Source organism: Rhipicephalus sanguineus, chromosome 7 (assembly GCF_013339695.2).
Source record: "Rhipicephalus sanguineus isolate Rsan-2018 chromosome 7, BIME_Rsan_1.4, whole genome shotgun sequence".
NCBI lineage: Eukaryota > Metazoa > Arthropoda > Arachnida > Ixodida > Ixodidae > Rhipicephalus > Rhipicephalus sanguineus.
This window is the reverse complement of record NC_051182.1, coordinates 66,981,307-67,009,282: the sequence shown is the minus strand read 5'-3', so window position 1 is coordinate 67,009,282 and position 27,976 is coordinate 66,981,307. Positions and strand designations below refer to the sequence as shown.

The window sequence follows — 27,976 nt, the reverse complement described above, 5'->3', positions numbered from 1 at the left end:
CTACATCGCTAGAAGTGCTTTAGCAATGAACTGTGAAGTTTTGTGTCATACATGTCGGATATGACAACCTCGTAGTAACTTGTGAGATGGCAGAACTTGCAGCGTCACACTTTCAGGACTTATTGTTGCCATCTCCCAATAACCTCACAGAAAATCATATGATTGTGAGGCTCTTACAGTGAGCTAAGTAGACACCGTTGCATCCGAGACAATCCACTCAATCCAAGTCACGGTCTCGATTGCACCCTGCACGCAGGCGCTGACTACGACGTGGACAGTGGCGCACTTTTCATCCAGCACAAGTTCCAGAGCCGTAACCGGGACCCGAACAAGGTGGTGTACCCTCACTTCACCACGGCAACCGACACCAGCAATGTCCAGGTGGTGTTCCAGGTTGCCATGGACACCGTCCTGAGGGGAAACCTACGCACTGCCACGCTTCTTTAGGTGACCCCTCTTGACACGGTCACTCCTTGAGCAGTTCGTAAATCGAAGTGGTGATAGATGGCAACACTGTGCTCGCAAACAAGAGGCGGCATGTCGGTGATCTCGGGACAGTGTACACAGTTTCTCATATGCTTCGTGGTATGCAGCAGCTGCCTGTATATGTGTACGCTCGCTTGCAACGGTCCATTCATGGGATGCGGGCAGCAAATGTGCGCAGTTAGTGGAGTTTGTTGCGTTTCTTTGTACATTTTCCCATGATTTGCATCTGTACGTACTACAGACGTCTGTACCACTCGTGGTCTCATGTTTCCATGCTGATGGCAAAAGAGATGCTACAGTGTTCATATTGTAATCTTTAGTTGGCAGTGTTGCTTTAGCTGGCAGAAGGAAATTTTGTGTCGTCCATAAACGTATTACCCTTCGTTGAATGCCGTGTTACCATTGATGCAAATGTGAGCTGCCTTTACGTTGGTGTCATCCGCCTCGGTGGTACAGTGGTTACGGGGCTCGGCTGCTGACCCGAAAGTCGTGGGTTTGATCCCGGCCGCGGCGGTCACATTTTGGTGGAGGTGAAATGCTAGAGGACCGTGTACTGTGCAATGTCAGTGCACATTAAAGAACACCAGATGGTCGAAATTTCTGGAGCCCTCCACTACGGCGTCCCCCATAATCATATCGCAGTTTTGGGACGTAAAACCCCAGATATTATTATTATGTACGTTGGTGTCAACTGGCGGTGCAGAATGTAAACAAAGTACGGAGCTTATTGCATGTTGTGTTTAGCTGTTGGCGTAAATTTTTTATTGCCGTGCAGTTAATATGCAGCCTTCGTCCATGCAGTGCAAGAAATTTACTTACAGCATTGAGATTGGGCAAAGCATTACGGTACATCTCTACTAGTGTTGTTGCTGCAATTAACGTCTCCTGTAACACAGCATATCACGAATGCTAATGTGTTCATGGATGCAGGCACGAAAGTCATTTGAAAATCCAGCCTATACATGCAATAGCATGGAACACCAGCCACTTTTCATAGGAAGGCAATACATCAATCTGTGATGTGGAGCTATGCCTATCTGGTTACCTGGTTGCTCAGTGTAATAACAGATCTCTCTTGAGAATCTCCATTTCAAGAGTGCCTTTCCCCTCACTCGTACTTCATTAATCTCCAATAATTACGCTTGCCAAAGCATCATTGACCTTTTGGCAAATTCTCCGTTATACACATTGCTTTGCCAAGGATGGTTGAAAAAGAAATTGCTGGGGTGTAAATCATGTCCTGAAAATGATATCAGGCTTCCATCATCTTACCGATGGCATAGTAAGGTGTTATCTTATTAGTGAAGAACAAAGGAAGCACTTTCCTCCCACTCCTTACGAGATTAAGATGGCTAATATTGTCATAATAGTGTTACTCAACACACATGTTCATGTTATTGCTGCTAGAATGAAGACTTTTAGGTCTTCGCAAATTTTATAGAACATAGTGTCGGTAACGCTCACTGAAACATACTTTTTGCCAACTCTGGTCACGAACAAACAACCGGTTCTAATTTTATAATTGGGCCTGCATTTACATTGACAGAACAAAAGCAATTGTACATTGACAGAACAAAAGCAATTGATCTGTGAGCCAGCTAGTTGCGCGCACTGCCTGATTGGCCTGCCTTGCTCTCTCTTCCTCCTCAACTCCAGCAACTTCCTTTATTTTAAAGAAGATATGTCTTTGGGTGTTGAACAAAAAAGCCTGAATGACATTGCACATTTCTTAAAGAACATGTAGCTTGCGTGCAATATAGTAATCTCTGTTCTCACCACCTTTTCCACGTGTTAGTGTCTGAGCGGCATTGGTAATTGCCACTTTCAAATTTTCTTTCGAACTGTTTGGTAGTGGATCTTCATCCCCAGTGTGGTCATGGGCTTGCCCCTTTGTAATTAAGGTTATGTCAACTGGGCGGTGGCACTGTGCAATATTACGGTTTACTGCTTGCCCCAAGCAGAACTGGCTGTAGCTTGCAGGCTGAACGAAAATTATTGTTGGAACGTTTGTCATTTCTTGTCAATTTTTGCTGCACATGTTTCATAAGCACATCTTTGGCTGGTCACTCAATAGAACTGGGAAGTACAGCTGCATAGTAGTATTTGGCTTGTTAAAAAAGCATAGCCCTCATTAGTCCCGGTCTTATTCGAATAGTTGGCACCAACAGAACGCTCCAAACGTACATATTCACCATTTTCCGAGTGTTTTCAGTCAAAAGCAGTTGTGAGATATGTTTGGTGCATGACCACGTGATGTCTATGTGGTCACCCATTAGTTGAGGTGGTACTGTGTAACATGTAACAGACTGCTCGTCGAAATTGTGTACTGGGGTCCTTTCCTGGCGTTGTTTTTTGTTTGAAAATCGCACAAGCAGCCATTTCATAAGTGACCAGCTGAAGATACTGTTACCGAGTACAACCACAGTCATTCATCCTTGAGCAAGGAGGCTTGAGTGCCACAGTTGGATCAAAAGCAGAGGATATCGCATCATGTATTTTTGGAACAGTATATACATTAGTATTTTGGTTGTGGTTCCTATGTAACAGATTTGTCCGTGAAGAGCAGTCTTCCTCCTACTTTGCTCACGATTATGCCGACCAGTGCGGTCGTTGGTGTATTCTATATAAAGCTCACACGGGTTGCCAAGTGCCTTTGTGGAATCAGAATCTCTTGTAAGGATGATATCAAAGAATACGCCTCGCGTTTTCCAGATGTGTGTGTTTTCCGTGCACTGAAGCAGTGGGCATGGCGGCTATAGAAAACAAATTTTCTTTCTAGATTGTCTTGGTGACTTGTTCACGTGATCTTTTTTTTTTTTTTTTTGCTGACGACGTCAGGGAGTCCTTTGTGGACCCCGGCAAAAAGCACTTTTGTGTTAAAAAAAACTGCGTAGCCCTACTTCTGGTTCACCATTTGGCCACCAATCATGACTGTGTTTCAAGCATTTTAGTGAACGCGTAAAGTAAGCATCGACTGTGCCAATTGCATGGTGAGCATACTGTTAAGCTGACTAAAACGATTCCATGCACTTCATTTGCGCTGGTGTTAGTTCGGCTGTCATTCTGGTAAGCTGATCCAACTCTGAACAGTCCTTGAATTTGAGTTCAGCTCACAGTTGCAAGCTGATGCAAAAGAATGACCGTTTAGCTGCGAAACACCCTCATGAACTTCGCCAAGCTGTTGAAAGAATCAACTTGTTCGCCTAAGCATCACTTGGCCATTGCCTGCAAAGTGAAACGACGGTGTTGTAGTTGCGTCGTCGTGTTCGGTTGTCATTTCGGTTGTGAGCACTTTTTTATCATCTCTGCGTCAGCCATTCATAACTGAGAATCATCGTCACCACAAGGTTCACAGGGTAGCGTGTGTGCCACACTAGCGACGAATCTGGTTCTGGTGCGCATCGCGAACAAAAACCGGTGACGTGGCTGTTGTGAGACGCCAAGTGTACCGCTTCACAAGACTTTCCTTTAATCTGTCATTATCTGTAATATGGACTTCAATTCTCAGCGATTTCCTTGGGCTGTCCTTGTTTTTTTGATAATCTAGATTTCTGGAAGACATAAAAAAGCTTGCAGATCAAGTTGAACCAGAACAATGCTTGTTAGTATTACTTGATATACTGGAACAACTTCTTGCTTTCAAGTGCAGCGGCTTAGTGATGTTACGTCCCACTCAGCACATTATGTCAAACCTGACGCCATTACGTTAGTTTTTTTGTTTTCTTTCTTCGTTCTTCAAGGTTATTTTTTTCTGTCTTCAAATCCTCTCATGCTTACTTCAGTGATTACCTATTAGCTAAGGTATGATGTCAAAATGGAGAGAATGGTGCAATGTATTATGAGCAACGTTTATCATGCCTAACGTCGCTGCGATGCAACATTCATGAATTCTGCCCCGTGTTGATGTCGCAGTAACGTCCATGTTGCCGGGATCCAGCGCTTATAGACCGACTTTGGTTTCAGATTATCTCACCCAGACGTTTCCCGTTCTTCAACGCCTTCAAGTGTTGTCCGTTCGCACGTGGGAAGCAGATCGTGGAGATTCTGCAACTTAGAAATTAGTCATCTTGCGTGGCAGTAGCCTGTGCTTGCAATTCTTTGAAATATGTTCATTAGCCAGTTTTCCTCTTCCTCCTCGATTCCATTCCTTAATTTATTGGTCATACATTCACTTATGTACAAGGCGATGCAGAGACCTTGCTTGTTTTTTTTTTTTTTTTCTTCTCAAAAAAGCGTCGTTTTACTGTATGGTTGTGAAGCATATATACACATATTTATTATCATCATTTCGAGATGTCTTGTGGTTTGGAAGCCACAGAGCTATATTTTTCTTCTTATAAGTAGAATTATTCACCCTTTCTTTAAAGCAATATGTGGAAACTGGAGATTTCACTGGGAGCTAATAATCTCAGTGCAGCACGGAGTAGGTATTTATGATGCAAAAGGAAATGACGCCAAAGATCGAAAATTGAAAATAGCTCAAAATCTACCTTCCAGTGCTGTTTTGTTTGGAATTGATATCCGTCTTTTGGAATTGATAACCATCTCTTTGGGTAAGGTCTAGAATTCTTTGTTCTTTAAAGTACATTTAATTTCCTTTCTTAAAGGGGTACTGACACCATATTTCGAAGGGAAGTTTACTCTTCCATACAAATCTCCTGTATACAGAGACTGCTCTGAGCAAGTGTGAAGCTCTGAGCAAATGCTCGTAAGATACTTTATTTTGATATTAACGTAAATTTTCCCATGGCACACCTACTGACATCAACACTAGCTTGACGATGGGCTACAGTACTAATTCTAGTGACTTCACGCAGCAGTCTGGCTGGTTGTGATGTCATGTACCAAAACATCCAAAATGGCCGCTTGTGCATCACCAAAACATTCAAAATGGCCGCTTGTGCGTCACCAACTGAGCCACAGGGCAGATCGGCCGTGGAAACGTCACGACATCTTGCGCAAGCACGTGACGAGACGCGTATACCGTGTTGTGACATCAGGGTACAGTAGAAACCTGAAACTGGCTTTTAAAAACAGGGTGTGATTACTTTTTCATGGTGCACTCACGCTTAACAGTACACTTTCTAGGCTCTTGAGGGCTTGGCCTTTTGTTTGATACAATTAAACAACTGAAAATTTTCGTGTCAGTACTCCTTTAAACCTAACATCAGACTTTCACCTTCAGGCTTCTAACTGCATGCAACTGAAAAAGCAGATGGGTATGCCACTTTGCTAGGCATTTTTTTTTTCTTTTACGCTTCGGTGGAGGATGTTTTACACTTGTATTTCCTGTAAGTGTGTGAATGACCTGTGTGTTTTCACACTTAACACTATTGCTTAAGTGTGTAAGCAACAGCTTGAACAATAGCCTAAGCTATTGTAAGCAACAGCTTAAGCATTTGGTTGCTTAATCTGTTGCTTAAGTTAGGTCGCACTTAAGCTATTGCTTAAGTGTGACCACATATGCTATTGCTTGCACACTTAAGCTATTATTTAAGTGTGTAAGCAATAGCTTAAGCTCTTGCCCTTCTATTAGGAGATCACTTGGGCCGCTTGGTGGCCATGGCAGATAGGCTTTCCTGTTTGTACTCCTTTATATTTTTTTTCAATTGTTATTGTTGTCACTGCCATGTGTGCCTTATGTATTGTTAAACTCCTTTGTGGGCGGTATCTTTGTTGGTGTTGTGGTCGTTTTGTTGGACTTTGGGTGGGCCTGGCCGGGTGATCTCGGGGTTGCACTGTTGTGCGCCTCCTGTTGATTTCAATTAAGTGAACATTCGAGCGACCTGTCAGATTACCTGTTTTGCTAAAATCTTTCTACTACTAGGCTGTCTGTGAAAAGTGCATACAGTCGGTCACGAAGATTTACAGGATGCTGGTCTCGCTTCAAAAGCAAACTTTTGGTTTGTTAACTGGGCGACTTCTGATTTCATATATCACTGTATAGGTCGCAAAAACACCAGCTGCTGTGACTTAGTGGCCGAGGTGTTGTACTGCTTAGCACAAAGGCGCATGCTCGATTCCTGGCCCTGGCTCATTTTGGTGGGACGAAATGCAGAAGCACGTGTACTTCGATTTTGGTGGTTAAAATTAATCTGTAGTCGCCCACTGTGATGTATCTCACAACTGTGTCATGATATTGGCACATAAATTCCCAGTGGTTATGGGTAGTAAAAGCTACTGCACATTAAAACATTTAGTTTAAGGCTCCATGCGCAGGCGTGGCGAAAACTCAGCTGTTTGAAAGCAATCGTGCGGCTCGTCAATTTTTGTGGTTGACTGTATGAGCCATGATGTAGGAAGGTTTTATGTAGAAGGCCCCATGATGTCATTCATTTAGCGCTCAGCAATTCCCTTTGTGTGTTTTCAAGATAGTTCCAACTGTCGGATGTCCAGTTCTGAAGTCCTCATTTCATGTGTGGTTGTGATGCAGCATTTTTTTTATGCTGGGACTGGTTTTACGCGTGCCTGTGTCGGTAATGCTCATTGTAGCAGGGGTTGCAGTTGTCGCCTGTACCAACGGGTTTGACGCAGCCCTGTTTCACGTTTGCGTCGACGTGACAGTTGTCGCAAAAGTGAAAAAGAGAAAGCATTTACAAAACCTCTTTGCTTTGTACTCGAACTAGGTTTTTGGAGTTGTGAGACGGTTGACATCTGTGCATTTGCAAGACAATTGTGCTGGTAATGTTTTTTGCCTGGCACCATTGTAATCAAGTATTTGATGGTGAGCTGAAGCAGTGTTTTTCATGCTTGGCGGCTCGGGACCAATTTACACGGATGTACACGTGCCTCAAGTGCCATTCTTTTTACAAGTGTCTACATTTATTTCGTGCAGCTTGAATTTTTTTTTTTCTGCTTGTAAGGAGCTGGTGGAGCTTAAATATTGATCTCTTTTATATGGACGTTGTGTCTGTGTGTTCTTTTTTCGCTGTCACACAAGCATATCACAATTCGTCAGTCACCATAACTTGTTAAAAGATGCATAAGCATTTACAGACACACTCCAACGTCGGATCTCGGAGGTACTGTGCAATACGAAATGCCATTGGCAGAATCGAAGAATGACACAGAAACCTACACACTGTTATTACTCAGTCCCGTGTTAGATATGATACGTCAATGGTGAATCGTGTGATGCACCAATAAACCTAACATGCGACATAGTAATACACGAATATGTACATATCCCCTTCAGGCGCAAATTATGAAGGGCCATCTGCAAATGTGCCATACTTACACAGGATTATTCCAAGGGACTTGATACTATATTTCAAGAAAGAAAAGGAGCTAATTTCCTGTTTTGTGCAATTTTAAGTAATCATTAATGATAATTACACTGCAATTAACTTGCTGTTTATTCTGCAGTTAGTCATGTTCTATTTTTGCATAAACAGAATCAAATCGCTGGCTGAAAATGCATGCTCAATTTGTTTTTGGTTTTAGTCGTTTCAAGAAAACAAAAATAAACCTTTTGATGTCGTTCCCACAATGCGGCGTGTCGAACGACCCATCGAACATCGTAGTGCCTCCACCAAAGCGATTGACTGTAGTCATAAGTCACCTCATTGAATGTAAACGAAGGCATATTGACTATGCGGGAGATGAATTCATCCAAAGTTTAATGTATTTTTCTCTTGGTAGCTAGCTGAAAGAACTGCCATAAAATTCACCTACGATTACCAACAATTACGATACTGCCTATTGAGAATTCTGACCGGAACTGTTTAGGTGTTTGGATTTTGCTATAAGTTGAGCAAATGCACATGCGTCAAGGCGACGCGAGCGCGGCACAAGTAGGAGTATAGAATGCTCAGTTTTCGCGTCGACGTAACGTGATGAACCTGGCGTCGCCTCCGCCGCCGCTGGCTGACGCGAACACTGCGCCTGACTATAAAGGGCCCAAGAGTCCGCTAGAGTGTTCCACACATGAAGTGTCTTTTCGACCAACGGCACGTCGTTTTCTTCTCCCAAGCCTCGCAGGTCAACCCACTTTCTCGTGCTCATGTGCGCGAGAGGCATGCATTGAGCAGGCACGACGGCATTGCAGGCACTAATACAGCAGCTCGCTGGCTCTCGTGTTGGAAAACTCCTTGGGGCAGTCTCTCTTTTGCTCTTTTTCAGTCCTCATTCGCTCTATCGGTTACGCCAACAACGGCGACGCTGCTCAATGCAGGAATGGGCGCCTGAGAGCTGCGCTCTAAAACATGTTACGTGCCACGCGTGCGGACACTGCACCCGAAAAAGGATATCTTCAGTGCAAGCCACTATGTTGAATTGACGCTACACGTACACCACACATGCGTATATTGTCTGTTAGACACAGCGCTATGACAGGGCACTGGCGTATGTGAAGGCAGCATGAAGGCAGAAATTGCAGTGTGTTTGCCTAATGAGTGCTGTCAGGTCTGTGAAGAATTCAGAGCCATGTCAACAACTGTGCTAAGCGACAAAAGTGTAAGTAAATGTGAAAAGTGGTGAGTGAATATTTGCCAGTTCTGGTAATGTGCCCGTAAATACGGTAGGATGGCACAGCTTCGTGCAAACTTGTGTATGCTTAAAATCTCCCACAGTATGTTTCATCTCAGTTGTAGTAGTTTCATATTGTGTGTCCTACTTATGTCCTACTTCATATCACTAGATGTCCTTTTTCTAGTTTTAGCTCAGAAAACTGTGTTTTCAGTGCTGACTGAAAAGTCTGGTCCCTAGGAATCCCATTTAAGTTTCAATAAGACGATTTGCATTAAAAAGCACTTTGTGCAGCACAGGCAACGTGCTTCATGAGATGCTGGCCTCAGTATACCGGGTGGTAATTTCTCGGGGTGGGGAAAACAAATGTGTCTGCACATCTCTCAGATAGTTGCATGGCAGACTATCTGCCAAGTGTGCTCCAGCGTATCATGTACAGTGCTCACCGATGGAAACGTGGCATGCATAACAACTGATATGCACAACTGCAACAGATAAGAACTTGTTGTTGGGCGAGTTGGTGAGTACTTAACATCGTGGTTTAGCACTAAAAAAGACAGACACATGTGAGAGACAGGACAGGCACCTGTCCTGTCTCTCACATGTGTCTGTCTTTTTTAGCGCTAAACCACGATGTTATGCCTGTCCTGTCTCTCACATGTGTCTGTCTTTTTTAGCGCTAAACCACGATGTTATGTAACAGATAACCACATCGTCTTGCTACAAATGTGGCCACTAAAGGTAACATTGGCCCTGATGCAAGTGTTCACATCGAAATTACGCTAATGCAACACAAACTTAAAGTGTTGGAAACAAAAATGCCATATTTTCTCGCATATAACCTGCCCTGCATATAACCTGCACCCCTATCTTTAACTCTACAAAAAGAAAAAAAAATGCATGTAACCCCTGCATAACCTGCAGCCCCACTTTTTAAGCACATTTTTTTTTTTTTGATGCAGGTTATATGTGACAAAATACGGTATGTGCATTGCTTAGCTCTATATTCAACCAAGTGAATCTAACTGACCAAGGAAATCTTAGTGGACATGCGTTGAAATGTAGTGGAAGGTGGTGGGTTCCGATCCTACTGACGGAAAAGGGTGATTTTTTTGTCCCCTTTAATTGATTTATACTTATGTCATAATTACAACACTACAGTTAAAGATAATTAATTTCCCTTATGCTTTCTCCGGGTTAATTGTCCATTGGACTCATTTGGTTGTGTCTAAAAAAAAACGAGCCCCTCAAAAAAGTTCCCCCTTTTCTGTCCCTAAATTGTTGTGTTTCAATCCGTCAGCAGTGTATGCAACAGCACCGGCATACATAGCAAGAACTAACCCTTGTAAGAAACATACAAGTGTTCCAATAACATATACCTGCACATCTACTGGTAAGCTGCTGCTTTACTCTGGCAATTATCTCCCAATGATTTGTGCTCCATTTTAATGTAATTTACCGGTCTGCACCCTCACCAGGTGACTGCGCACATTTTATGAAAGCAACCTCTCATTCCTACTTCTGGAACCTCCAAATGCAAGATGGGTTTTCTCTCTCCAGTTTTGGGCAGCAGTATGTGTGCAAGCTTCCCATGATGACTGGGCTGTGCAGGAAAGCAGACTTCTGGGGTCAGCTAAGGAGGACACAAAGCAGGTTAACAGCAGCGTAGCCAGAAATTTTTTTCGGGGGGGGGGGGGGGGGGTTCAACCATACTTTATGTATGTTCGTGCGTGTGTATATGTACGCAAGCAAAACTGAAAAATTTCGGGGGGGGGTTTGAACCCTCCCAACCCCCCCCCCCCCCTGGCTACGCCCCTGCAGGTTAACATGGAAATTGCACACATTTGTGTGAACACGACACATGCACTGCTTTCACAGTGCAGTTTTACAGAATATTTTCACAATAAAAAAAAACCTGTAGTATATAACTATTAAAACAAAGTGCCTCTGAGCTGGGGTATCTGCTTTTATTGAACTGTTGTTAAACTAAAGTAGTAGGTGTGATAAAAAAAATGTCTTGGTTGAATGAGGTCAAACCAAGCTTGTCAAACAATAGCAGCAACTACCTCGGAAAGCATGCCACGGCGGTGTCCCGCACGTCAGTGCCCCTGTGCGGCAAGCAGTGGTACGCTGTCCACATTTTTCCTCGTAGCGCCGGCATGGGAGTCGCATGACAACAGTTGAGGCGTGCGCGCGCATGCCGGCTCGCAGCTTTTACTGATCAATGGAGGGAAGAACAATCAAACGCTCTGCATGTCCGTTGCTATGGCGACACACATGCGAGAATTAAGAGAAAATTGACCTTGGCTGAGCTTCAAGGTCAAAAGCATACGCAAGATCGTTTTCTAGGTTTGTATAGCAGGAGGAGTAGAGCTATCGCTCTAATAACTTATTTTGATGTATTAGTTACGAGGTATGCTCCACAGTGTATTTCCTTTAGCTACTTGGAGCGTAAGTTGTCAAAAGACGTACCTTTTTTGTATTTTTTAATGGTTGAGCAGCGGCTTTGAGTTCTTGAACAAAATAAACTTGTGGTGCTATTTTTCTTGAAATAATTCTTGGGTAGTTCACTTGAACATAAACCACTTTTTTTGCTCCATAATTAAACTCAAACTTAACTCTTTCGCCAAAACGGAGTAACAAGGAATTTCTTGTTTGAACGTTGCTGTCACTATTGGAGTAAAAAGGAAGTTCTTGTTTGAACACTGCTGCCTGTAACGGAGTAAAAGGAAGTTCTTGTTTGAACATTGTTGCCTGTAACGAAGTAAAAAGGAACTTCTTTGAACACTATGGTGTCTGTAACGGAGTAAAAAGGAACTTTTTTGAACACTGCTGCCTGTAACGAAGTAAAAGAGAACTTCTTTGAACACTCTGGTGTCTGTAACGGACTGAAAAGGAAGTGCTTGTTTGAACACTGCTGCCTGTAACGAAGTAAAAAAGAACTTCTTTGAACACTGGTGCCTGTAACGGAGTAAAATGAAGTTCATGTTTGAACACTGCTCCCTGTAATGAAGTAAAAAGGAACTTCCTTGAACACTCTGGTGCCTGTAATGGAGTAAAAAGGAAGTTCTTGTTTGAACACTCTGCTGCTTGTAACACAGTGAAAAACAGCCGTCGAATCAAATTACAGACCAAGCAAACGCTCGCGTGACAGCATCCTTTATTTCTTCCCAACTAGTTACATTAACATGTTGCTTCCTTCAACTACATAATAGTTATATCACACGCGTGCACATGCACAAACATCATCTAGAGCTTTTTTTATTATTATTATATCGCCATCGTGACACTATGAACAAAATCGCCAAACCCTCGCAGAACCTCACGTGAAACAACCAAACGCACTCGTGTCACAAACACACCACTGATGAAACAATCACGGAAAGAAGTTGCACGCAACTGGAAAATCAAATGTGACCAGTGATAACCGAAGGCATGCTAAAATGATTGCAGCATGCTACGTCCACAAGACACCTCCGTGTATTCGTGAAAGTAGCTGCATAATTGGAAATAAATGCGAGCCACCGGATCATACCTGCCATGCATTTCATAAATAATTCACACATGCTGAGCTTTTCTAAATGCTTGAAGTTACACTAAGTGGAGATATGGTGATCTAAGGGCACACGCCGTCGTTTTTTGAAGTGGCGAGAAACGTGCAGAACAGCCTCTATGCATTGTTCGCAAAGCCCTATGCGCACGCATATTCAGACTGAGTTGAAAACTTGCGGTGCACAAGTAAGCATCTGGGGTGAGCCAAATAGTGGAGAGTTTTACGATTGGGTACCTAGAACCTCGCATATGGAATCACCTTAAATTGTTGCCCGAGGCAATAGTCAAACGTAAGCCACACCTTGGGTTAGTGTTACGGCTGCTATTTTTTTCTAAAATAGCATGCGCATCCAAGGAACCCAAGGCCTGGGTACCCAATTCTAAAGTTTTCTCATTTTCTTGCCTCATAAAACATGTGGCAGAACGTAGAAGGCAACACAAAATCTAGGCGTTAGGAGCATGTGAGGCATGACGAATGAAGAGGCTTTTATGTTTCTTCTGAAACAAAGGAGCTGACTGCAGACGGTATTCAGGAGTAGCCTTTGCAGTGACACTCGCAAAAAAATAACATCCCTAAGCCTAGCCTGTGTGAGAAATGTATGCAATGCGCACGTCGCCCGCCTTGTTGTAGCTCATCATTATCTGGAAAATGCTTTGTGCTGCAGTGAACACATACTTCGAACAACGCCAGCCTGCTTGCAAATGTCTTCTGCACAGTAAACAAGGCGTATGCGAACACAGATAAGCGTATATGTACAGGCACGCAAGAGAGAGATAGAGACAGTGTAATATTTACAACATAGACCAGTGAATAGGTGTGTTTACATTGAGAATATAATACACGACGCCTTCCCTTGGGTGTGTTTAACATCTGCTCAAACGGGGCTCCGTCGCACTTAAGGCCAAACATGAAGGAAGTTTGCAGACAGGTGGAATCAACGGGCTAATCGCTTCCGTCGGGCTGCGCTCCACCCCGCAGCTTCTGCGATCCTCGTGTGCTGCCGTAATCCAACGGTCGTCCGCTCTGCAGTTGTGAATTGCGAGCAGCCGAGACTTGCGCTAGAGCGATTTTAGAGCTGAACCCACTTATTACGGTCACTGCCAACTTATAAGACTTTCAGGACCGTTAGCACCCGTGCAATCAAGTAGATGCATTGTAGAAAAAAAAAATGCGTCTCTGGAATAATTGGGTGTACATTCTGTTCAGTTCCTCGGCAGACGTCTGGCTTTGTTTTTGCATCAGACAATGACATGCCCATCAGGGCAGTTCTTGCTGACCAAGCTAGGCGATTTCCCGTAGCCACTTTGAAGATCACGACAGATTATGGCTGCAAAAATATGGTGCTTCTTCATTGCTGGGCACCAGTAAACAATGTCAGCAGTGAGACCAGCCAACGTGTCTGCACATACTTCATTACCTGCGTGGTATTTTGCATGAGAAAGCAGCTAACGAGGGAGGTTTACAACACACGCGATAGGGCCACCGATGGCTCCTCACAAATCTACAATCTCTCCAACCTGATGTTGGCGTACTTTTGTTAGTTTCGCTGCTGGCGCTAGGATGAAAAGCGTCCATTTTTTTGCTAAGGGTGTGTGTGTGAGTGTACAGCGGTGACAATCCCTAAACACTTTGATAATAGCTTTCATTTTGTGCAGTAGTAATATTCTGGGCATCTGAATCGGCGGGGAAGAAAGAAAGCAAGAAATAATAATAACAATAATAAGATTGCTGATTAGTGGCATCATCCCAAAGAAGCATCATCTATGGCAGTAACAGCTTTCAGGATCCAAGTGCAAAGGAAACAGCGTGACGGTGGCAGTCTCTTTATGATGCTAACGAACATCGCTCAGCACAAATGAAATTGTACGTAAGAAAACTGCGTGTGCAAGCACAAGCCATAAACCAGAAAGTCCACAATAACTGCCACTTGCGACATCTTCCCGCGTCTGCCTTTTTTTTGAAGCTCGGATCTGCAGAGTCTGCTGCAATACCTCTTGCAACACGGCCACTTTCAATCCTTTGTCAATTCTATCCGTGCAGAGTTCATCAAGCGAGATTACAGCGCAGACTGTGTAACCGAGTACTGTGGCATTGAAGTCGAGCCGTACTTGCACGAAACATGAAGCAGGGTCCAGCCTGCATCGAGTTCGATTTGCATTGACTGCAGCGTACTTGGAAAATAAAAAGAGATCAACAACTTGCAAGTACAAAGGGAGGCTGCCTAGTCTCTACAGTGCACAGCGACCGAGGGACAATAAGCAACGAAGTAAACAACTGCACGTTCTGCCAGTCTGCCCAATGGCCACAACGACTGCTACAAATGGTTAGACGTACGTCGTGAAAGGAAAACCTGTCGGAAAGGCCTATGCTCGCTACAACAAATCGTGGTTGTAAATTTGGGTAGCCTGTATCGTAGGCAGGACGGGAAATGTGGCGGTGTCGGTTAACAAAATTCAAAACGGTATCTTTTAAGAACTTGGCAGGTGACATTTTTTCTTTAATGTACAAATATGTTTCGCTGCCATGCCGTTACAAAACAACTCGTCTCAACAAACATAATCAAACAAGGAAGCCTTGTCCATCTGAAATAGAGCTGAAATACCAGTATGCAAATGTGTTGTGTTGGTTAATGAGTGCAGTGTTGTTAGGAAGTCACGAAAGCCGGGCAGGTCGTCGGTTAGCCACCGAGGAGCGGAAAAATGTGTTTTCTGATCCTACCCGAAGACAGCACACGACAGCCGACCTAAAGTTTCCTTCGGAGGCACGGTTATTGCGGGTGTCTATTGTGTGTGTGCACGCCTCGCACAAAAATACATTTTCGTTATTGCAGTCTTGTTTGTTTTTTTTTAATCGCGTGACGGAAGAAATTGCAAGTTCTCAAAGATGGAGAGCAGTGATGTATGGGCATGGATTCCTTTGACGAGTGTTTTAAGACACGGCGGGGTTTCATACGATGACTAGAAGCATCAAGAATGCGTGCGCGGTTGTTCATCATTTCAACGCTGTCACCGATTGACACCAAGTCTAGTTGCGCGGTGGGTGTGACTTTTGAATGACGGGAGATAAGCTGGGACAAAGTCTTGACAGGGTTAGAGAAGCAGTGTGAAATGTCGGCGGCGTCCATTTTCACATGCAGGCAAGCAGAGTGCTCTCGTCAGAGACTAGATATGCGGAGGTCATGCCAGTTTGCACATTGTTCCCCACTGTCATCGCAGCAGCACTGCGCAATCAGCGGGAATCTCGTGCAGTACAACAATCTGGCAGTAGGAATGTACGTAGTGGACTGCACGATACGTCTTCACAATGGTGGCCGCATTTGGAATGCAAGCAAACATCACTGCAACACATTCTTGAGGGAGATCATTAAAAACGCATGCAACAAGCTGTCATGCCAATGCAATCTAGGAATCGAAACATGACTAAAAATAATTCCACTTGACTAGAGTCGTAGTGCGTCTTAGTTGCACATACCACATGAAACTGATAAAACACACAAAAGGCCGAAAAATGATTTGGGGGTTGTATGCAAAAGTTTCTGGACCGTGCATAATGCGAGAGCACCAGCGTTTCAATTCGGCATACATAACCAGGAGCCGAATGACGTACTACAATTCTCAAATGCATAAATTTGCTGGCCAGTTCACTGTTACAAGTTGTATGTGTGGCTGGGCTATGGTGAAATTCAGGTTTACTCCACAGGCACGGTCCACAAGCTTTTGTCCCCGACTGTATGTAATGACCTCTGCAATTCAGAGCAATGCTTAGTTTCAAATGAGATCATCGAGGCAATAACTTGGTAATTAGGACAACGGCTATAACATAGTTTTGCCTGCAATTCAGTGGCATCAATATGCACCCTTTGTTGGACAGGTTGGCAAGCAAAAGTTACAACATTACACTGGAGGCTGCGAGGCAGTTTCTCCAAGACTTCACAGACAAGTACGTTCATGTTTATAAAGAATGGCAGAAATTCCGAGGATATTAGAGGCCACATACATACATTCAAGTTTGCAGCAACATCTAATGGTGTCATGCCAGAATTTCTAGAGTATGAGCTTGCAACAGGAGCGAATGCACCGCACAATAATACATGCGATCGGTTCTGCTTTTAACAGCACGGAAATACAGGCCTTGAATCATGCAAAGGTTGTACGTTTCTTACTTTGTCCAAAAGGTGGCATGTTCTTATGAAGCTATGGTCATCATCACTGGCACTACTCCTCACAGTTTTCGTCGAACATCACAATACCATGCTTTTCAATAAAAAAAAAAATTTGCAATTGTTTTTATTCAACAATAGCAGTTTCTTATAATGGCACTTCGCTTCAGACGGGTCAGTTGAGAGCCTGAACACCCTTTGAGATTGCACACCTTCTTGAGGGTAATTTTGATCGCACTATGATAATTTTGATCGATCTTGTCTGCATTGTTTTTTAGCCAATTGCACTCACAGCAGGAATGCTGTGAAACAGATTAGTACGGCTTTCCTGACAGGAAATTACTGGGCGTGCGTCGAAGGAAGTGCACCAGTGGTCGACACCGAGAGACAATATCACACCTGAAAAGGTGTGAGAATGTTGAACTCTTTTATAGAGCAGGAAATGGTGTAATATGGGGCTCCATTCCTTAGACTGAAAGCAGGGTTATTTTTGTCAAATTTGTGATTGGCCAGATGTTCAGCACGCCAATTTGTAGTAGCTCTGAAAGCTAGTGGTGGTGATACTGATGACTAATGCAGCTCCTACCGTCTGCGAACACACATGCAGTCTTCCATGACATTTGTTCTCGCGTGTTTACTGTGCCACTTCTTGCAGGTGTCCAGTGTGTGTTGAGCATGCATCGAGCATTCGTCGAGTCCACGCTCGTAATTTATGTTCCCAGCGTGGGAAACATATGTCAGTATTCTCACATCCCAACATACATAGGCTGCCAACAGCATTGGCTCTGGATCAGTTGCTGGTGACGTGCGATTCAATGCCTGGATACACAGTCTCCGAGAGACAGCAATTGAACTCTCTTGCAGGGAACAGTGACAGAGTGCCTACTTGACTAGATTGCCGGGGGGGCATCCACGTTATCTTCAACACAACCCAGAGTACACTTGGAATCTGCACACCCATTCACATGTGGCCTTGGAGAAAAGCATGGCACTTGCACCCCAACTACGCAGGCAGAGCAGGCCAAAATCTTTAGCCAGCCAAGGCTTCCATAATGTTCCGACTGCAAAATGTTTTTTTGTTTTTTCAGCAAATGCACCAATACTGCGGGTTAAGTACAAGCCAAGCAAATGAGCCAGTAATGACTTCATTGTGACCGTACAGCTAAGTAGGATTTGCCTGTAGTGATAAATCCAGCCTCATGCCATGTCAGAGCAAGTGCTATGCTTTCCTCTGGCCTATTATACAGACAGTACCTAGCCCCCAGTGCAGAGTCTCCCACTGTGCACTGCTGTGAGGCCCCTTTCTTGTTGTCAAATTTTGAAATGCAGTTCAAAAAAAGCTACTGTGGCGCCACCTAGTAACAATTCAGGGAAGTACACTAAGCCTTTTTTTTTAAGTAACAAATATCTGAGGCTTTGCTACCTAGCCAGCATTTTCTCTCTTTTTTTGCTTCAATATATGTGCCATGAACAGTTGGTAAGCCCATCGTTAATTCGCACAACCAGAAAGTACCACAAGAGCAGAGCTGAGGCTTTCAGTGAGTGCAAAACAAACATACTGTTCACAACAATGCCCCAACAGCTAGTTCTAGCCAAGCACAGTCTTTCTGGAGCTGTCACAGTACCAATACTTTCATCCTAGGAACAAACACCCTGCTCACACTCTGCATAGAATGGTTATAGAGAACTTCATGATACACCGCTTGGCTCTAAGTTTTTTTTTTCGTTCGCTGTCTGGCGGCAAAGATATGAAGCAGTTGGGGCCTCCCAGCTGCATGCACAGTATGAGGTCCTGCTCTTGTGCGCATGGCCGACACACAGACACGTAGATCACCATTTTTCCCCTCCCCTTGGCTAGAGACACGTATACAGGTCGAGAAGGGGGGAGAGAGGACTCGAAGAGAGGGAGGTAGAGGGATCACAGACGAGGGAGGGGGGAGGGCTAGTAGGCCGGTGCCTGGAAGTTTCCACCGCCCATGCCTCCGGGGTCAGCCTTGGTGGAGAAGGGGGGCTCCTGGTAGGCATCGCCCATGTCGCCGGGATAGCCGCCCGTGAAGGGCGTGCCCCCGCCGCCACCCATGCCAGTGGGGTCGGCCTCGTAGCTCGGCATGAAGGGTGCGTCGGCGCCCTGTCGGTAGCGTTGGTAGGCAAGGAACACGCAGCCCGCCTGCGGTGTACAATGTAGATTTGTGCCCGACTGTTCTTCCAAAGAATAAGCCTGGTGCCAATGACACTCAAGCTCAAGTAATGTATGATTCACCTCGATGAAACCACATGTTCACAACGATGCGGCAGTGACCAATGTACTTGCTGTTGTTGTTGTTGGGTGCCAATTAAGTTGTTAACTCCTGGTGACACTGTGAGAGCACCAGCTTGTGTGATCTGATTTACACAAGTTCTTTAAGCTCACCAAGATGCTTCCCTGTAGTAACACTTTCGTTTGGGCCGGTTGGTACACCTTAGAACACTTAGCAGGGCAGTGCAAAAAGACGCGGACAAAGAAGAGTGGTACACAGGACAGGCGGAGTGGTACCAGTCCTGTGTACCACTCTTTGTTCGTGTCTTTTCAGACTGCCCAGCTAAGTGTAGCCGGAAGAATCCCCTGTAACCATCTTATATACAATGGTGACCCCATTATTTCTTACCTTCTACGCTGGATAGCATTAACTTACGTTCCACTCAACCGGCAGTCCACATGACACAACCAAAACATGAAAGATTCAAGTTTCAGGACCTCCACTTTAAACGTTAGGGTTTAGTGTTCTTACTTACGATTGAAATATTGCTTTACTTGGCACACCGTGCAATTCTTAAGACTATGCCAGCACCAGAGCTTGAAATGATCAAGCTTTTTTTTTTCTTTCATATTTCCGCAAAGTCCAGGATTCGCACCCTCACATCATTGCTGGAAAAGCTAGAGCATTTACTGGATGTATTTAGTATTATGGCTAAAACCTCTGTCTTCCAAAATCTTTGAAAGCCCACCCATTGCTCATTCCCAAACATAAAATGTACTTGAGAATGGGACAAAAAAGGCTAACGACACACACCAGTGTAATCTACCCCTCGTGCCGTTCAAAAGCAGTTCTACTTATCGCTCATCTATGTACCAAAAGCGACTAGAATTAGCACAATTCAAAATTATAGCAGTTACCCTGAAAGCATTGCCTTAATTATCTTTAAAACATAAGAACTTTAGGAGAAGCCATTACAGGCAGATAAAGGTGGCATTAAAATTTAGGGCCTAGTTGATACATAACTTTTACTGTGAAATATTACAGTGCAAACCAAGGCGTACCACAAAGAGGAGATGAGAAGCACTGGTACTAACAACTGATTAATTCTTTCAACAATGCATATAAATACCAGAAACCACTTGACCATGCATGCGCACTCATAACAAGACAGAAAAGTGCCAACGCTACAGATCTAGTTGTCGAATACGTGAACGCGGCGTACAGGGAAATGCAGCCGAAATGTATGGTGGCTACCTATGAAGCACTTCTTGAAGGCTACAGCACATTTGATGCCCCTCAAACTGTGTAACTGGTAAATTTCATGAACAGACCACAGGGAACATCAGGTTACAAAGAGTGCAATGTTATTTCCTATTGGCCCCTGATCAAGAAAAACTGGCACCTGGAAGCCTAGTCTGTGCTAACTCTTCCCATTACAATTACTAGATGTCTAAGTTTTGCGATATGATGTGCCTAAATATGATGCTAGAGAAGAGAGGGGTGCAATAATTTTCTTTAGCCTGGGGCAGCAAGATAGCTTTAAACTAGAGCTGTGCGAATAGCAAAATATTGGGTGTGAAGCGAATTCGAATATTGAAGTGTGAGTGCGAATCGAATTGAATATTCTTCGAATATTTCTCGAATATTTCTTGAATATTTTTTGAATACTTCGAAGCGAAATTGCAGGAAAAAAAGTTAGAGAGGATTCCTAAGCATATTGTTATGAGATAGCAACATGAAAGCGTTTCTTTTCGCTATTTTGATGAAGCACTGGCGGGGTAGTGTTTCATAGTTGTCTTATCAAGAATGAGGCAATGTAGAGGCCGAACTGAATTTATGTACATGATTTGGTGCAACCAAAGTGTTGCCAACAACACTTTACACGTGATAGGCAAAGATGCCATTTCCTCAGCCTCTCCTCCTCTTTCAACTTATGTGGAAGCCCAACTGATGTGGCTGACAAGGGTGTGCTCCCTTCAAGTCCGAAGTTCCAAATCTGCCTCGTAGACGTCGATATATAAGAAAATCTGAAATTTTAGATGTTAAAAAGCTTCGGCTTCCGATTTTTCGGACTTCCTGCCCAAATTTCAGGCCCAAAACAGCATTAATTGAGCCCCCTCTGCCACATCTTTCATCTCCATCTTGGCACCAGCATTTTCTGTAGTACATTTGCGACCGTAGCAGAGCTTGAAAGCAGCTTTGCCGCAACACCGGGGTGTAATGAGGTGAAGCATATTGAAAATCTAGATACCATTTCCAATCGGACGTTGACTGTCTCTTGGCAAAGCTCGATCGTAGGAGAGCCTGAAAGGCAGCTTTGCCGCAATACTGGGTAGGAGAGCTTGAAAGGCAGCTTTGCCGCAATACTGGGGTGTAATGAGGTGAAGCATATTGAAAATCTAGGGACCACTTTCAATCGGACGTTGACGGTCTTGTCAAAGCTCGGCAGTAGCGGAGCTTGAAAGGCAGCTTTGCCGCAATACCGGAGTGTAATGAGGTGAAGCATATTAAAATTCTAGGGACCACATCTATTTGGACGTTGACTGTCTTGGCAAAGTTCGACCGTAACGGAGCTTGAAAGGCAGCTTTGCCGCAATACGAGAGTGTAATCAGGTGAAGCATATTAAAAATCTGAAGGGGTCACTTTTAATTAGACGTTGACTGTATTTGTTTTTGGGAAGTTCGAATAGTTCGAATAGTAAAATTCCAGTGCGAATCGAATCGAATAGCAAACACTATTCGAAAAATATTCCAATATTTCGAATATTCGCACACCCCTACTTTAAACACTGTTGGTTTATGGAAGAAAAATTGTGGATGCTCCCACTTGACATTTTTTTATCGTAAGACACGTGAATTCCAGCACAGTAACTGTCTGGCAGAATGAAGCAGACATGTCAAAAGATATAGCACAGGCTTGCTGAGGCTGATGAATAATGAATTGCATAGTTGCGAGCAGTAGCACTAAAGAAAAAAAAACACTGCAGCGGCCCCTTTAACCACAGTGAACACAACTTTTAGTATTGCAATTACCAACTCTATACTGCCCTATAGACTATCATAAGCAGCAGCATAACAGCAGCGTACCTAACTATCATGAACGGCTTTTTCCATCATGTCTTCTTCAAGAAGTCAGGCAACATGACAATGTTTCTTACATGTTATGTATGTTACATGAAGAGCAAGCCTTTGATATTCAAAGGAGTAGTACAGAAGGTATTCCACGAATTCTTCACCAAAACACCTCCGAGGTTCCTAATTCAGACAGTGTTTTCATTTTTGGCATTGTGTTGTCTTCAGTCTGAATGTGCCTGAGGTGAACTTTTCGTTTCTCGTACAGACACGGCTGGACTGACCTGGCAAATGCGAGCATCATGTCCTGAAGCCCGTGGAAGGTCAGGCCGTGCGGCATGTGGCCTAACTAGTTCCCTATTATTGCCGCAGAGTAGTGTGATAAATGTTGTATAGCACTCTGAATCCCACCCAATAAGCAAAAGGAGTCATGTTTGCCTCACCCTTCGCACTAACTAAAGAAGCAATTATTTACCTTTACACTGCATAGTAACTTCAGTATACGCAAAGCTGCACATAGTTGTTTAGTTTTTTTTTTCTTTTGTTAAAAGTTAATTGCCACTTAGAAGGAGCACATGTGTTCTTGTAATAATGAGCTCTTGCTGTCACGTGCTTGGTTGTAATTATTGTTTCTACGTACTACTTTTCGCAATAGGCCCATGAGTTGTTGTTGTTAGTCCCGTGTGCTTTCATTTAGGTGCATTTTAAAGATGGTCGAAATTTCGATGGTGGTCAAAATTTCCAGAGCCCTCCACTACGTGCTCATAATCATATTGTGGTTTTGGGATGTAAAAACCCCAACAATTATAAGTAAATAGTTGTTCATCAGCACTTTGTGGTGTGCGCTCTTTCCCCTGTCTGATGTCGACACTTCTAGCACAGTTTTTCTGCTGAAACACTGTCGTGTTGGGTAGCCCTGGCCTTCCAGAGGGCATCCGCCACTGCGAGGAATAAGCCGCGGAGTGACGCACTCACCCACGTGAAGATGGAGAAGAAGCTGAAGGCGATGGCTGCCCGGATATTGTTGAGGCCGTAGCCGTCACTCGGCATGTCTGACTTGCGCCAGGCATCGCACAGGTAGCAGAAGCACACGACCCACATGAATGCCCACAGGCCTGCACAAATGCACGTGCATTCCACAGGGTTCATAGTGTCCCATCAATTTCATTCTGTTCATAGTGCACAAAAGCATTGATTAAAGTTAAAATCGGTAAAGTGTTAGCTTGGGCCAGTTATCGCGCACTAGAAGAATTGGGTAACAGCGCAAGAAACGGTACAAACAGACCAAGACAGACGAAACGCTGGCTATCATCCGGATTGACCAGGGGCGCAGCCAAGGGGGGTTGAGGGGGTTGGGGGGGTTCAACCCCCCCCCCCCCCCCCCCCCCCCCCCGAGATTTTTCAATTTTGCTTGCATATGTAGGCACGCACACATACAAACACATGCACGAACATATATAAAGTATGGTTGAACCCCCCCACCCCCCTCGCAAAAAATTTCTGGCTATGCCCCTGGGATTGACCAAGGGTTGTTTCCTTTGTTAGACATAACCTAATCAAACCAACAGGCAATGAAGCCAAGGAACCTGCAGGGGACATTTCTTGTATGTTTTTAACTGCAGTATAGTAGTTATGACATAAATGGAAAGGAATTAAAGTGGATTAAAAATCCACTTGCCGTTGACCGGGACCGAACCTACAACCTTCGGATAACACATCCAATGCTTTACCAATTTAGCTAAGGTGGTGGTTGATTTGACATCCACTTTAGTGGGTATTCATGTTTTGTGCAATCCTGGAAGTCGTCATCCAGTATTTTTTTTATTGCACGCGCAGTAATATGCACAGTTTTCTTGCCATCAGGTCTGAAAAAAGTTGATGACAATTTGCTCCGACGCAATGTGCACATAACAGACTGATTAGGCCTCCTGCGAAGCGTTTTTCAGGTATCATGAGCTCATATTGAAATTCAAGATGTATGGCATCAACATGTCAACTTGCTACACGTCATTACAGCTTCAACTCTGTGTTTAGGCAAAGAAAAAGTGATTTTTATGACAAGAGTAACAAGAAGACAGTTGCTTTCCTGATGTGCATGAGAATGATGCTTTCCACACCTCATTAAGCTAAAAATGGCTTTTTTTTAACATTTTTAACGTAGTAATCAATAACAAAAATTTTACTAAGAAATACATCCTCAAGCTGTATACATTTTCAGCATTGTGCGAATGTACTATCGGAGTGCATTTCCAGAGTATCTATGGGTCTTTCACTACTTCTTTTTCCTTAATGAAACTGCGTATAATGTAGTTGAATATACGATGGCTCTTTTATTATTCATAATTTCTAACAAGTGGACAGAGGTTACTTTGTTATGATGAGGATATACTTTTGATCTTGCCATAGATGTGTAGCATCAGGTATTTCCATTTTGATACAAGTCGTTTTCACCATGCATCCCATTTGTATGAGCCCATGCCATCACACTTTCACAAATCACTTACGACACTACTAGCGCATGACAGAATACACAAGTGGCTGGCAGCTAGAGCCTTCGGAAGAGAACCTGCGCTGTACATGGACGTGCTCATATTGCAGTTACTGCCATCACCAGCCTATTTAATGTGCACTGTAGGACAAAAGCCTTTCACTGTAACTGTGGGCCCCTAGTAAGCCAACCTCCGTCCATGTTCATGCAATCTTACTAACCTCACCATACCACTCAATCTAGCGCTACATTCGAGTTTTGGGTCCACAAACATTTTTGCATTTGGTAGCTACTTAAGTACGGCTGACATGGCTAGGACGGAAGTCACCGAACCCACGACCTTGAACTTGGCAGCACAATGCCGCAGTCACCGGGCTATGACGGAGAGTGTTGAAAGGGAGGCTTGCAGTTTGCATGAATACGCATGCAAGGCTGTGAAGATCGGCGCATGTTCATGTGACGAGCATTTGTTGCTTGCTATCACCAGCCTGTAGTAAAAGGGTAACTGTCATCATCTTTGCCTACGCCTTCGACCCGTTGTCAATTTAAACACTGCACGCAAGTGCCGCAGCATATCGGGGAAGAGCTTTGCGCCAGTGCTCACTGTCTTGCATGTGTGATCATGCAAACCGCAGTTAAACTTTGCAACGGCATATCTCTGAGCACAAACATTCCACACAAATTCTTCCAAGTGGAACTGTGTAAAAATGCGACTGCCTCCAACTTTTCAGTACAAACATGCTCGCTTGCTGCAGTCACTAAAAAGGTTCATTATACAATCTTAGTTAATTGGGCAGCTGACAGCAATAATTATCGTCTCACTTTGTGTACCCCTGGATACATAATTTATCTACAAAGGTGGTTTTCATGCACCTCCCAGCGCTGAGTTTTAAGAAAACCATAAAGCTTAATTTTGAACAACTTATATACCTCCGATCATGAAGTAAAGGACAATAGAGTTCAGTCTAAATTAGTTCATTGCTTCACTTCCGTGCCCCTTTCAAATCAGACATATACAGACAACTATCGAGACATACCAGAAAATGCCATGTCGGCAACGACGGCCCGGCGACGGATCTTGATGCTGGAGAAGTTCTCGAACATGGCCTCAATGGCGAGGAAGCCGCAGCTGCCAAGGAAGGCAAGCACGCCAACTGCCACGCCAAAGTTGCATGCATTGGAGTCACTGTTGTACTGGCACCGCTCGTCCACCCAGCCACCAGAGGAGATGCACCCGAACACCACTATGGCAAACAACTGCGCAGTTCACGACACATATACAGTTCCTGATGAAAACGAAAGCCTTCTGAAACAAACACAGAGTAGCCGGCACGCGGCACGTCACCAGAAAACATATGCTGCACAGCTCGCTTCAGTTTAGTCAAACCTCGCCATAAAAAAGTGCCAAATATAGCGAATATACGTTTATAACGAATACCGGATATAACATACTTGTTTAACGACACGGTTTATAAGTCACATAAAGACGCGTTAACTTAATTCATTTCGAAGTATTCTTGTGCAGGGCGGTCACTAGTGCGTTGAGTCAGTTTGTATGCTATAATTCCCGATGGTAGCGACCGAATTTTTATTATCGAAGAATTCTAGTTAACCTGGGAATTAAGGCACTCATACATTAAGCTTCATATGTATGGTGAATTCTTAGTGCCTGGCGAGTTAAAAAAGAAAAAGAGAGTGCTTTACAACACCTTCTCTTGTAAGGGCTGCGTCTAGTCCTTATCCGCAGCCGGCACAAGTCTTCGTATTATATATTTTCTATAAATACAACTTTATTTTTCTACATCGTATATAATTCCGATTCGCGTGTTTTCATGCAACAAAGTAATCGAGCTATGCGTTAAGGAAGTACATAATTCCAACACCAGTGTTCGTTTACGCAATGACGCGCCGCGAACCGGCGCACCTGCATTTGCGCGAGGTCAACAAATGAAGGCCGATAGCGACGCGTCCGCTATGTAATGCACCTCTGCATATAAACACCGTTATTCTGAGGCTAATTTTACTGCTTCCGCATCGCGTTCTGCGATGTTGCACTGGTACAACAATAAACCAAACTGTACGATAGCGATCGAGTCATGCTGCGCCTACGCGCGCTCGTCCTGGGTTGGGCTTCGCCACACGGCGTCCCGGCGAGCGCGTCCGTTTTGGAAAGCGAAAGTGCGCGCGCGCGTTCCGTCATGCTCCAGAGCGCGCGTAAACCCCCGCATGCCACCGACTTATCGGGCTGGAAAGAACGCGCACGGCACGCAAAGGGCACGCGTGAGACTGTTTTTAGCATGCCGCGCGCGTCTCAACATCGCGCCCACCCTAGCTAGGACAGTCCGCCATTCCCAGCGAATCGAGCCTGGGAACGTCCGTGGCGAAAAATCAATAGCCTCCCCCTGCACACATAGCCGCAGCAGCACGCCGCGCTACCTACTCGCAGCACCTCGCAATGAAAATACAAACTACGATCTCTTCGATATTACTAGACCGCGGTTATGAACGGTGAAGGATTGAGAAATCGAGGGTATCACTCACCCAGCATAATATCCTAAGCATGACTTGCGGTTTTAGCGCAAAACCGATCGGGTCGAAGCCTCCGCCGGCCTTGCCAGCGCCGTACGCTCCTCCGTTCATCTTGGGCTCGATCGGTCGCCGGCGCTATCGACGACGTCCGCTCGAAACACACACACTTTCAGCTATGTAGTACGGCTTCGGTGGGATGAAGACCGGCGACGTCAATTCACAGGGCGACGTATCTCCCGCACCTGCGAGCGCTGTTCGTTGGATTGGCTTTCAGCAGCGAAACCAGCGTCTCCGGCGGCGCTAGCGCGCGCTGCGCTGAGGTGAAGTTCCCTTGAAGGAGGCGAACGTTCATGCCAGCCTAATCCATCGTTCAAGAGAACAACTCGTTTCGCCGACGCCCCGCGATGGGAGGAACACGGGGGCTTGGCCGCCGCTAGGGAACCTCGTCTCCGCGAACACTGAATGAGGGCACGCCACAGATTGTTATTTTGATCGGTTAAATTATTTTTTTTAACTCACTTTTTTTTCCTGCGCGGAGAGGTTGGCATCACCGCGCTGCGAATGGAGAGCAGTGGAACAGTGGGACGCGCCGTCAGCGCCGTTTAATATCGATGAAGTTTTATTGTTCTCTTTCGCGCAATGCACCCCGATCGAAAGCGCGAACACTGAGAAGTTAGTTTACGTTGCTTTTGTTTTAATTAATATACTGATAAATGTTATAGTCTCAATTTTGTTGCGGTCCCAACCTAGCGTTCTGAGCGAAACCGAAACTCAGGTACTTTCTTTTTTAAGTTACACGGTATAAAGCTCACCAAATATTTGTAAGAGAACAACAATAGCCTAATTTACGAGTGAGAAAAGATACTTATTTTTTGTAATGTGCACCAAATTGTGACTCATTACACATATGCGAAACTGTTTTAAGAGCCACTTTGCGCCTTTCTCAGCAGTGCTGTCACTTCCGGTGCTCAAGCTTTATTTCTCCA

The 27,976-nt window shown here is 44.4% G+C and overlaps 2 protein-coding genes across 2 annotated transcripts in view; one reads left to right on the top strand and one right to left on the bottom strand.

Annotated features, from left to right (window-relative positions):
* Positions 1-7,388, top strand: part of LOC119399491 (guanine nucleotide-binding protein G(o) subunit alpha) — a 43,031-nt gene extending 35,643 nt beyond the window's left edge. Inside the window, exon 10 of the mRNA XM_037666295.2 lies at positions 257-7,388. Coding sequence (XP_037522223.1) covers positions 257-447 — 191 coding nt within the window. The 3' untranslated portion in view covers positions 448-7,388. The remainder of the gene's footprint in view (positions 1-256) is intronic.
* Positions 7,389-12,095: 4,707 nt separating this feature from the next.
* Positions 12,096-27,556, bottom strand: LOC119399490 (synaptogyrin). Its single transcript, XM_037666294.2, has 4 exons — positions 27,003-27,556; positions 25,499-25,718; positions 22,949-23,088; positions 12,096-18,831 (listed from the first exon to the last, which is right to left on the bottom strand). The coding sequence occupies exons 1-4, from the start codon at positions 27,099-27,101 to the stop codon at positions 18,607-18,609; spliced, it is 684 nt and encodes a 227-aa protein (XP_037522222.1). The 5' UTR covers positions 27,102-27,556; the 3' UTR covers positions 12,096-18,606.
* Positions 27,557-27,976: the final 420 nt, after the last annotated feature.

What these genes read in the sequence shown, in the direction of transcription:
- LOC119399490 (XM_037666294.2), bottom strand. Translation starts at nt 27,101, where the DNA reads ATGAACGGAGGAGCGTACGGCGCTGGCAAGGCCGGCGGAGGCTTCGAC. An exon ending in TGCTTAGGATATTATGCTGG is followed by an intron (nt 25,719 to 27,002) that starts GTGAGTGATACC and finishes TGAACTGCGCAG; the next exon opens with TTGTTTGCCATAGTGGTGTT. An exon ending in TGCCGACATGGCATTTTCTG is followed by an intron (nt 23,089 to 25,498) that starts GTATGTCTCGAT and finishes GCATTTGTGCAG; the next exon opens with GCCTGTGGGCATTCATGTGG.